General features: G+C 49.0%; 1 protein-coding gene across 1 annotated transcript in view; it reads right to left on the bottom strand.

The window, feature by feature from the left end:
- Window positions 1–12,042, bottom strand: part of LOC119397137 (UPF0462 protein C4orf33 homolog) — a 94,668-nt gene that overhangs the window by 18,196 nt on the left and 64,430 nt on the right. Inside the window, exon 5 of the mRNA XM_037664576.2 lies at window positions 8,681–8,778. Within this exon, the coding sequence (XP_037520504.2) occupies window positions 8,681–8,778 (98 nt within the window). The remainder of the gene's footprint in view (window positions 1–8,680; window positions 8,779–12,042) is intronic.

The raw sequence follows: 12,042 nt of genomic DNA, 5'->3' as shown, positions 1-12,042 counted from the left end.
ATTCTACTTATCTGCCGGCGTAAAGGATTCTTTGTTGATATACTCACTAACGTGCAATCTTTTAGCAATTTTTCTTCAACGAGAGAACACGTGACACACAGAAACGTCTCAGACGTATTGTATAGTTCCACAAAGCGTCGCAGGACACCGCCGCTATTCGCGCTATTGCCACTTGTAGCTCCCATTACGTGGCGATTAGTAATGCGAAAAATATTTAAGAAAGCCTAAAACAGGAAAACAAATATAAGTAAAATAGAGAGGTGGTTGTGTATCAAACATTCACATTGAATGAGTACAGAAACACAATACAGACGGCGCCCTTAATAGCTATTAGCATGAAGTATTGTCAACTTACCTGTTGACACACTAGAAAATTGAGTGCTTATGGAAAATTGCCTGAAACAGCTCGTTGGGACGCTCATGAGCAAAACAGAGCATTCAGTAAAACAACGTTTTTCGAATCCCCTTCCTAACATCTTTAAGATGGCTCCTAATGATTTCCAATATTATATTGCAAACTGAATTTCGCTATTTTCCTAATCGGTAAGCAGAATGTTTTGTACTGTTTACTCAAGGTACGCCCACATAATTATATACTTGTTTTCAGCATCGCCTTGGCAACGTGTAACTGTGGAAACAGTAGTGGAAATAAAGTGGACAGATAGAAGAATAAAGCAGAGATCTTATTTTGGGAGCGCGTTACAAAAGACATACTGCAGTGACCAGGCCGGAAAAACACTGCACAGACTTAGGTAATGTAAGGGATGCAAATTTACAGCTAAGAAAGCACTTGCGCTAACAATCAAATTATGATTTCATAAATTCTTTGAATAAATGTAGCAAGAAGTGAAAACATGGTACGCGAAGATATTTTCTGTTAGATAAACGCTTGCTCTTTTAGATCTAGCATCAGTACCAGTGGTGCTAACGTTGTTAGATTCTTATTTGCATATAAGTTAATTCATGGCATGCAAGTCAAACTTAAGAAGTTGAAATACCTCCAGCCACAAATTCTTGGAGGAAACCCGACGTTTCGAGTCCGGCTTGGTCTCTTCCAGTTTACGGTGGAAAGAGAACAAGACGGAGCGCTACCGTTCCTCGATGTTTTAGTACGACGACAAGGCGAACGCATGACCTTCTCGGTGTACAGAAAACCAACGCACACCGGCAGGTATTTGCATTTCACCTCGAGTCACCCCACTGCCCACAAAGCTTCCGTGGTGTCGGCACTCTTTTCACGAGCAAGAGCCATCTGCACATCAGAAGGAGAGAGAAAGAGAGAAGAAGAGAGGATCGTGGCCGAGTTAAGAAAGAACGGATACACGACAGCTTTCATCCGCCGTGTGGCACGCCGCATGTCGAGAGATCAGCTTCCCCACCGCGGAGACGCATCTGCGAACGACACACGCGACCCTCCTCCCACGCTGGCCACTCCACCGGATACAATGGTATCGAAGAAACCAGCCCAACGAGTCTTCATCCCGTATGTTCCGGGAACTAGCGAACAGCTCGCCAGGGTTCTCGGAAAAGCTGGGGTCACGGTGGTTCACAAGCCGGCCTCAACGCTCGCTCGCTTACTACCGCGGCCGAAAGATCGACCATCCCGGGAGCAACACCAGGGCGTGGTCTACAAAGTGTCATGTGCCGACTGTCCAGCGAGCTACATAGGCGAGAGTAAGTGCTTCCAGGAAAGAATGCGCCAACACAAAAACGACGTCAGAAAGATGGAAATACAACGCAGTGCCCTTGCAGAGCATTGCGAGAAGCACGACCACAAAATTGACTTCGAGGGCGCTTCCATCATAGAAACGGAAAGGAATCTGGGAAGGAGGCTCTTACTCGAGTCGTGGCACATCCAGAACACACTTGCGAATGTGAACCGGTCCCTCGGAACAATGCCTCCGATCTACGTGCACGGCCTCCGGAACGTGGGGGAAAGAGAAAGGCGGAGCCAAAAACAAGCTGCTACGAAGCCTCCCTGACCAGCACAGTCACCCCTGAAGAAGAGACCAAGCCGGTCTCGAAACGTCGGGTTTCCTCCAAGAATTTGTGGCTGGAGGTATTTCAACTTCTTAATTCTTCCACCCAGCCAGACAGACTTCTGTCGAAATGTTTACATTTAAGTCAAACTTACATCCACGAGATCCTTCAAATCGTTGATATTGTCACGGGTATGGAAAGGTCACTCTGGCACGGGCGCCGCATTGATACCGGATGGATGAAGACGACGACGACGACGTTGCTGCTGTGGGGCAGAGTCTGGAGCTGCTTTTGACCTGCGTTCCTGTGCACAGTGTGCAGTGTTAGCTCGACCAGTTCTTGCCGAACAAATAATCCCCGTAACATCTTTTTGGTGGAGGTTGCGGGTCTTCCAACAACCCTGCTCTGGATCTCCGTAGCGGTCGCCGCCTTAATCCAGCCACGATGCCTGAAGACGGCGCGCAGTCCTCGCCGTCCACGCCAGCTCCGGCACCCGTGATCCCTTCCCACCTCCTTGACCCTGGCACATTTTGCGGCACGGACACAACTGATGTCGACGAGTGGCTCATCTTATACGAGCGCGTCAGCAAGCACTACAGGTGGGATGAAACGCTTATGCTGGCCAACATCATTTTTTACCTACGAGGCACAGCGCGTGCATGGTACGAGACGCATGAGGAAGACCTCACAAGTTGGGACGTGTGTAAGCAGAAGCTCCGTGACTTGTTCGGCCGCTCAGTTGCTCGTCAGATGGCAGCCAGGCAGGAACTCGCGTCGCGCGTTCAATCAAACACGGAGTCTTACGTCGCGTACATCCAAGACGTCCTAGCCCTCTGCCGTAAAACTGACAAAGACATGACAGAGGTTGACAAGGTCAGCAACGTGTTGAAGGGCATAGCTGACGATGCCTTCAACATACTAATTTGTAAGAACTGTTCCACCGTTGACTCAATCATCACTGAATGTCGGCGGTTTGAGCAAGCTAAAAGCAGGAGGATTACTCAACGCTTCAACCGACTCCCGAATACCGCTGCGACTTCTTCCTGCGAAGATCCTGTGACACCGCGTTCATTCGCGAATCCTACCAACATCACAATGATTGTTCGCCAGGAGCTGGAAGCCATGGCCCCCGCAACTTATCAGCTCCCTGCGCAAGACAACTTGGCAACCATATCGCTTATTCAAGCCGTCGTGCGACAAGAGTTTGCCAACATGGGCGTCCTAGTTCCCCCAACCACCAGCCACACACCCCGGCCCCTGTCCACTCCAGGCCGCCCCACTTGTTGCTGCTGCCACTTCGGTTCCACGCTTCCCACCACGCTACCGAAATCCATCAGAGTGGCGCACACCAGATGATCGGCCAATCTGCTTTTCTTGCTCTCGTGTTGGTCACATTTCCCGCCACTGCCGCAACAAATGGTATTCCCGACCAAGTTTTCCAAACGACCGTCCTCAAGATCGCGGACAGTATTCACCGCCACGTTTTGCCGATGAACACCTTCAGGACGCCCCACCTCGCCGTTCATCTCTACGCGCCGAACCATCCTACGCTGACGTCGTCGCTCAGAGACACTGGTCCAGCCGCTCGCCGTCGCCTCAGAGTCGCCAGGCACGCTCCCCTCAACGCCGCCGCTCTCCGTCGCCGGCTTATTCTGGACAGGTCTCGGGAAACTAGCGCATGCAGCTCTTGGAGGTGGCGCTGCATTGACAACTCGGACCGAAAAACCTCTACCGACCGCTAATTCCAGACGAAATTTACTTACTGTTCTCATCGATGGCCTGACCGTTACTGCTCTAATCGACACTGGTGCCCACATATCCGTTATGAGTTCTCATCTTCGATCCCGCCTGAAAAAAGTTCTCACACCCGCTGTGTCTCCTACAGTGCGAGTGGCCGACGGCAGCCGAACATCAGTTCTTGGTATGTGCACCGCCCGCGTCACTGTTGCCGGCCACCATACTTCAGTTCTCTTCGCAGTTCTCGACGCTTGCCCACACGATGTCATTCTTGGCATTGACTTCTTGACCGCGCACTCGGCCCTCATCGATTGTTCCGCCGGCACTTTACGGCTCGAGTTGCCTTTGTGCTCCGATGTTGCTTCTGCAAATCGCACACGGCTACGGTCCGTGGAGTGTCTACGGATACCGCCTCAGGCTGCTATGTACGTTCACATGTCGCCGTTCCCACCAGTTCCTGATGGCGACTATCTGGTAGCTCCCGTCATTGACCTGACCCTCTCCCGCAACATCGCCCTTCCGCATACTATAGTGAGTGTTGCCAACAACAGGACGCTTGTACATATTCTAAACTTCTCTACGTCGACCCAGGTCCTGCCTGAAGGCATTGCCTTAGCAGAACTCTCAACTCTGGAGCAATGTACGGTTTCAGCTTTCACTCCTGACACCAAGACCGTCGCCGAGCCTGTCATAACCGCGCACAATAAGGCATTCCTGGACAAAATGATAGCCTGTGACCTGTTACCTTCCCAAGTTGAAGCACTCCGCAGTGTTCTCTTTTCTTACCTCGACATTTTTTACCTCGACGACCGTCCCCTGGGCCGCACACGCGTCGTAGCCCACCGTATAGATACCGGCGACGCCAGTCCCCTTCACAAACGCCCTTACCGTGTGTCTCACCCTGAGCGCCAAATTATACAGAAGGAGGTAGAGAAAATGCTCGACAAAGACGTCATAGAGCCTTCCTCAAGTCCCTGGGCATCACCTGTGGTGCTTGTCAAAAAGAAGGACAACAGCTGGCGGTTCTGCGTCGACTATCGCCATCTCAATCGAATCACTAAGAAGGACGTCTATCCTCTACCTAGAATTGATGATGCGCTCGACTGCCTCCATGGTGCCAGGTATTTCTCATCAATTGACCTTCGATCTGGATACTGGCAGATTTCTGTCGATGACCGCGACCGCGAGAAGACAGCGTTCATCACACCCGACGGCCTTTACCAATTTAAGGTTATGCCTTTTGGGTTGTGCAATGCTCCTGCAACTTTTGAACGCATGATGGACTCTCTCCTACGCGGTTTTAAATGGTCGACCTGCCTTTACTATCTGGACGATGTCATTATTTTCTCGCCCACCTTTGAAAGCCACCTTCCACGTCTGTCGGCCATTCTTGATGTTTTTCGCTGTGCTGGCCTCCAGCTTAATGCGTCGAAGTGCACCTTTGGACGCCGTCAAATTAAACTACTTGGCCACCTTGTTGACGCTGCTGGTGTCCAACCCGACGCCGACAAAGTCCGCGCTGTCCGCGAATTCCCGGTTCCACGTTCCACACAAGAAGTCCGCAGCTTTCTGGGGCTCTGCTCGTACTTCCGCCGTTTCGTCATCAACTTCGCGGAAATCGCTCGGCCACTCACGGATCTCCTCAGAAAGAACGTGGCTTTCTCCTGGGGTGACGACCAAGAACATTCCTTTGCGTCGCTGATTTCCGCGCTCACATCACCACCTGTGTTGGCTCATTTTGATCCAACCGCTCGAACAGAGCTTCGCACCGACGCAAGTGGCCATGGCATTGGTGCTATACTCGCTCAGATACAGAATGGCACAAACCGTGTAATAGCGTACGCTAGCCGCCTTCTGTCACATTCGGAACGGAATTATTCCATTACCGAGCGGGAGTGCCTAGCTCTCGTCTGGGCTATCGCGAAATTCCGTCCGTACCTATACGGACGCCCATTCTAAGTTATCACAGACCATCATGCCCTCTGCTGGCTGTCAACACTTAAGGATCCCACAGGAAGACTAGGCCGATGGGCATTACGATTGCAGGAGTACACGTTCTCGGTAGTGTACAAATCTGGCAAGTTGCACAGCGATGCCGACTGCTTATCACGACACCCTGTTGACCCACCCAACTCCACTGAGGTGGAAGCTGATGACTGCATCTTAGCCATCACTGACTTTCTGCAGGTGGCGGATGAACAACGCCGCGACCCATCGCTGCGCTCCATCACTGACCGCCTTCAGTCCGGCGATACCGACCCTTCACTGAGCACGTTCTTGCTTCAAGACAACGTTTTGTACCGCCGCAACTTACACCCCGATGGCGCGGAACTTTTACTCGTCGTCCCGCGTCATCTGCGCAAGGACATCCTGCAAGAACTTCACGACGCGCCAACTTCTCGACATTTAGGCGTATCCAGAACCTATGACCGCGTTCGACGACGGGTATTTTGGAAGGGTCTTTATCGTTCAGTCCGCCGCTACGTCGCTGCGTGTGACCTGTGCCAGCGCCGAAAAAAGCCTACAACTCTCCCTGCCGGACGCCTTCAACCTATTGAAGTCCCAGCCGAGCCGTTTTATCGAGTGGGGTTGGACTTGCTAGGTCCCTTCCCAACTTCAACAACAGGTAATAAGTGGATCGCAGTAGCTACGGATTATGCTACTCGGTATGCTATCACTCGAGCGCTACCGACCAGCTGCGCGACGGACGTTGCAGATTTCCTTCTTTACGACATCATTCTCCAGCATGGCGCTCCTCGTCACTTACTCACAGATCGTGGTCGCTGCTTCCTGTCTCGTGTGGTTGACCACTTACTTCGATCTTGTGCTACTCGACACAACTTTGCGACTTCTTACCATCCTCAGACTAACGGGCTGACCAAACGCCTCAACCGCACACTGACGGACATGCTTTCCATGTACGTTTCTGACGACCACAGCGATTGGGACACTGCCCTCCCGTTCGTCACCTTCGCCTACAACTCGTCGCGTCATGAAACTGCCGGCTACTCACCCTTTTATCTTCTCTTTGGTCGTGATCCCTTACTACCTTTCGACACCCTGCTTGCGCCTGACCCTCCATCCGCCACTTCATACGCTCAAGATGCCATCACCCGTGCTCTCATCGCACGTACAGTAGCCCGCGCTCGGTTCTCGTCATCCCAGACTGCACAGAAGTCCCTCTATGACAGTCGACATAGGGATGCCGATTTTCCTCCGGGCTCTCTCGTTCTACTCTGGCTCCCATCTCGTCGTGTTGGCCTTTGCGAGAAGCTTCTGTCGCGATACGTTGGGCCCTACCGAGTCTTGCGCCAGGTGACACCTGTCACCTATGAGATTTCCCCGGCCACTAACTCATCGACTGCTACACCCAGAACTGACATCGTGCATGTTTCTCGCCTGAAGCCCTACAATGGTGACACGCCCTTCTAACCATAACAGGCACCGGGACGGTGCTTTGCCGACCGGGGTAATGTAACGGGTATGGAAAGGTCACTCTGGCACGGGCGCCGCATTGATACCGGATGGATGAAGACGACGACGACAACGTTGCTGCTGTGGGGCAGAGTCTGGAGCTGCTTTTGACCTGCGTTCCTGTGCACTGTGTGCAGTGTTAGCTCGACCAGTGCTTGCCGAATAAATAATCCCCGTAACAATATGTAAAACACACGCGACGCAGAGGAACCCCATTTTTGCACGCATCACATTTAGTTACGGAGCAAGACGCAAGACGCGAGAGAATCTTCAATAACGACACTGTAGCAACATCAGAATTTGCGCGATAGACGCGGCGCAGGACAGTGGCTAAGAGTAAGTGTCGCGGCATTGGCGCAACTAAAAAGAAAAGAAATCGAGCAAACAAAAGGTACGTGGGCTGGGCGTAGACGTCCGCGCGCTTGTCTTCCTCATCTTCTGCCCTCACTGGGGTACTCTGGCGGAAAAATAAAATTGCGTCACTGCCCTATGACTCATTCAGATGGCTCAGAGCCGTATATTCCTTCGGAGAGTTCGGCGGAGGGGCGGAGCCAACAACCATCCAAATTTAGCGGCGGCGCGGCGCTGTCCGCCATTTTGTGCCGCGGCACTGTAATCTCGCGTTGGCGTGCGCCCGCAACGCTCCGTCTCTGGCGAACCCTTTCTTCAGCGACCGCGCTGCAAGCCCCCATTGCGACGTCCGTGCAGGTCCACGATGTTCCACGCAGCCGACACGTGCACGATCAGCAGCAAAGACACACCAGGTCGGTCACAGAGGAAGCATAAATGCCGACAGCGACGTCACGGGTACAGCATCACGAGAAACCTCGGCACGAAATGGCGTCGGCGGCGCGGAAGCGCGCTGTTGCCAGACTGGCGGCGAGATCAAAAGAGCGCCGAACTCTCCCAAAGGGAATATACGGCTCTGAGATGGCTTAGTGGCACCAGTACCAGCTTGAGAAGCGGAGCTTGGCCAGCGATCATTGTTTCGCACGGTTGTGTAGCGAAGAAGTATCTTGTATCTTAAGATACACGATACATTATCAAATGTATCGCAAATACAGACACAGATACTCGTTCTTCGAGAAGTATCGCGATACAGATACAAGATACACATAGAGTATCTAAGATAGTATCTAAGATACATGCATCTTCGATACTGCCCAGCACTGAATGTAGGTAAGGTATTAGGCCAGCATGAAACAAGGAAGTTTTTTTCCTTTTTTCTTCGAGCATGGTGGCAGACATGTCACCGCCCCGTTATAAAGGGGACGCTCATGGCATCCATCCATCCATGCATCCATCTTTGGCGTAGCTTTCGCAATTCACTTCGTCTCAGCGAGATGGCACGCCGTTACAAGCCATATGGTAGCACCTGAGTACTGGATAACGTTAATTGGAATAACGATGCATAAGCTGCTTATAGCTTCCGCCATTACGGCTACTTAGGCAATAGTATAAAGGAGCCGCGTGAATTTCAGCTACTCACCTTCAAAGGCCCTTTTCCATGTGTGAGAAAGCCTCTTGGGTTCATACTTTGTGCATATACGCTTGATCTCGAGCTCGCCGAACGTCTTCACAGAATTGCTGTTAAGGAAAAAATGACAAAACGCCAGCAATGTTAATTTCAGAAAAGACAAAAATAAATTCAAGACAGGTAGCATAGAAAAACTGGCGCTCGCCACCTTTCGAGATTTCAATTCACTGAACTGGACAATTTTCAGGGCATTGAAATGAAGACAAAAGTTTCTCACGCTCGGACTGCGACGTTTACCTTCAACAAAATATGTTAACGTTCTTTGGGCACAGACGCCAATAATAAAAACAAAATATCACTTCCTACAACATCATCTACCTGAAAATGTTTGAAGATGAGCTTTTGTGAGATATAGGCCGCAACAGGTACCGGTGATGAAGTAACGTTTGGGAAAACAGCATAAACCAAGAGAGACACATAGGAAACACAAGGTGTTTTTTTATTTAAAGTACATAAGAGCCAATACGTGGCGCCGGCTACTCCTTTTCTCTTAAACAATAATTGTCACAAAGAATAAAGCACAAGACTATGCAGTGAACGAAGGAAGGACAATTTTAAGGGCTCGCTTTTCTTTTCTAGACACAACATTAATTGGAACTAATAGACAAGAAACCGAAGGAAAGAATAGAGGATGTTATTTTGTAGTTCGGATGCGTTATTAGAAGGTCGCAGGCTTGGTCCCTACAATCAGCAAGTTATCTTTTCGTCTACTTTACTTTCTTCCCATTAACATTATAATTGCTGCGAAATAGCACACCCTATACATTCCTTGGGCTTCTGCTCTGTTAGTTCCAAATAATAAGGCTATATACAAAGGCACATAAAACAACATTCAGGCACTCAGTCAAAATGGGTCCAAAAATGGGTCCAAAATACAAAAATGGGGCCAAGCAAGACAAAAGTTGACAAAGGAAACGGGCATAGTGTTTTCTATGCCCTTGCGTCATTCTCAGCGTATTTTAGCGCGGCTCTCCCGAATGTTCGACCGTTTATCAACTCGCTAACACCAATATTCTGCTAAAATAATGTGAATTGGAAGAAAAAATTTTTGATAGAAGTCAAATTGAGCGCTTAGAACCTAATTAGGCGGAAGAATCACTCCCGCAGAAAAAAATTCGAAGGCCTAAATAACGCGTGACCCATAAAACAATCACGTGAAGAGTGACACTACAATTTTAATGAGAATGTCTTACGGACTTACACCCTCGGTGAGAAGCTTAGATATGATTTCCCGCATTTTTATATAATCATTTTGTAGGGGTTAGTGAAAACCGCACAAAGGCAATCTGAAATTAAGACAAACATACCATAGTGACGCATGTGTCCTTTTGCATTACACTATTCCAGCCGGGACAAAAAAGCAATTAAAGTGAATGTTCTTCATCGATTCCAGGCCTTGACATGAAAATTGAGCGCGCCAGACTCGAAGGAAGAACGGTTGCTGCTTTGCGTCAGACTGCAACATCCTGTGGCGAAGAAGTGACGAACTTCCATGTAGGCTCGTCGCGGCAGTAGCTTGTCGCGGAAAGCGGCAAGCCATCTGAATTTCACCTCCTGATTGCCTTACGTTTGCTTGGGATGTTCGGTGCTTACAAGTTTCTTTCTTTTTTTTTGCTTTGAGCGCAAGAAAACCGCAATTCACACAGTTTTTTTAATTGCGTACGATGTAAAACACGGAAGCAGCCACAACGCTGTTTCTGCGGACAGTCGGAGAGGAGAAAGAATGATCCGCGCCTTATCAAGTTAAAACCCTTCGTGCGACAGCGGGACACATACGTCCCACTTTTCCGTCTGGAGAAAAATTTTTCTCACACATCACCCGTTGCAATGAGCGCAATGCTAAGTCACTTCTATCTCACCCAAGGCTTCGTAATCTCGAGTAAAATACTTTTACCACGCTTTCGATGGGCGGAATCAGTGTTACGGTGGCGTTGAATTTCGATAAATGTTTTTAATAGCTTCTGAATTTTCCTCTTCTTCGGAGAGAAGGAACCTACCAATTAAAATGCCGAATGATTTCCTATTTTTCTGGTTTTTCAGAGAGGCCATTTTTCCTGCCAGTCAACACGTGTTTTTGTAAGTTTGCGACATCACTTAGCTGAGAAGTCCATCAAAACGCAATGCCCAGCGAAATTGCCACGCTCATCCCTCAGCGTAATTGCGGATGTTGTTGCGTGGAAATATATTTCTTGATATATACCTCCTGAAAAGGAGGCGCATATTCAGGGGCAACAGCCGTACTCGACGATTTCGACAGCCAAAGTCAGGACAGGCAAATGGAGAAAAACTGTTGGTGCATGTGGTGAAGTAAGCTTTACAGGAACAGACCACAGCGCTATGAAGGCTCACAAGAGGTACAGGTGTAGGTGGTGTTCTACTGCTGGAAATCAGGTCCGCACAACTTTCCTCAGCACAACTTGAGAAGTGATAGAATGTGCTGCTTGCTTCGGCTGTTTCATCCCAAATACCCGTTGATGCAAACGCGTGATGGCCTGTTCATGAGACAGTGGGACAATGTATTCCCACTTTTGGAAAACACTCTCATGAATCAGTGGAACATATATCTCCCACTTTTTATCGGTAAACTACTAACTTCGTTTTGATGAAATTTGTTTTATACTATTTCTTTGTAGTTTATATCAATATACCACAGCTGATTTTTATACCACCGTCTCAAAAATGTAGGCAAAGCTACAAATGGTTAAAGGAAGGAATAGGAAGCATTACACGTCACACGCAAGTAATTGGAGGACCACTTGCGTATCTTTCGCAAGTTCGCATTTTTCTCTACCAAACTCTGATGTGATCCGCAATTCAAATTCGTCACTTTATTCTCAGTTCAGGTTTGCAAGTAACGGAGCAGCAAGCGGCCGCCGTTTCTGCACGCCTTGCGACAGCGTTGTCTTAAAATACCATGATGAATATCTCATGCTATGCGGGATGCTTTCATTTCTTCAAATATAGCACTTCCATAAACAGTGACGCACTCCAATTTCCTCCTATAAAGGACTACCTTCGATTCGATATTAAAAAAACAGCTAGCAATATTTTGTTAAGTGGTCTTTTCAACGCCGCTTTAGAAGCGGCAAGGTATTTTGGCCTTCTTGTATAGTTCGCGTGCGAATATGGCATGTGCCTTAATCTCATAGGATTTTTATAAATATCTGCATTTTTTAGAAGCATCGTTAAATGTATAACCTTAGAATTGTTTGCCAGTCCCCTTATCGTGGCGGTTTTTTTTTTAATATTTTAAATACTGAGCTCTTACGGGCCGATACATCTATATGATGTTTAGGAACCCCGGGCTTAACAGC

The sequence above is a fragment of the Rhipicephalus sanguineus genome, chromosome 6 (assembly GCF_013339695.2).
Source record: "Rhipicephalus sanguineus isolate Rsan-2018 chromosome 6, BIME_Rsan_1.4, whole genome shotgun sequence".
Taxonomy (NCBI): domain Eukaryota; kingdom Metazoa; phylum Arthropoda; class Arachnida; order Ixodida; family Ixodidae; genus Rhipicephalus; species Rhipicephalus sanguineus.
This window is presented reverse-complemented; position numbering and strand designations above follow the sequence as displayed.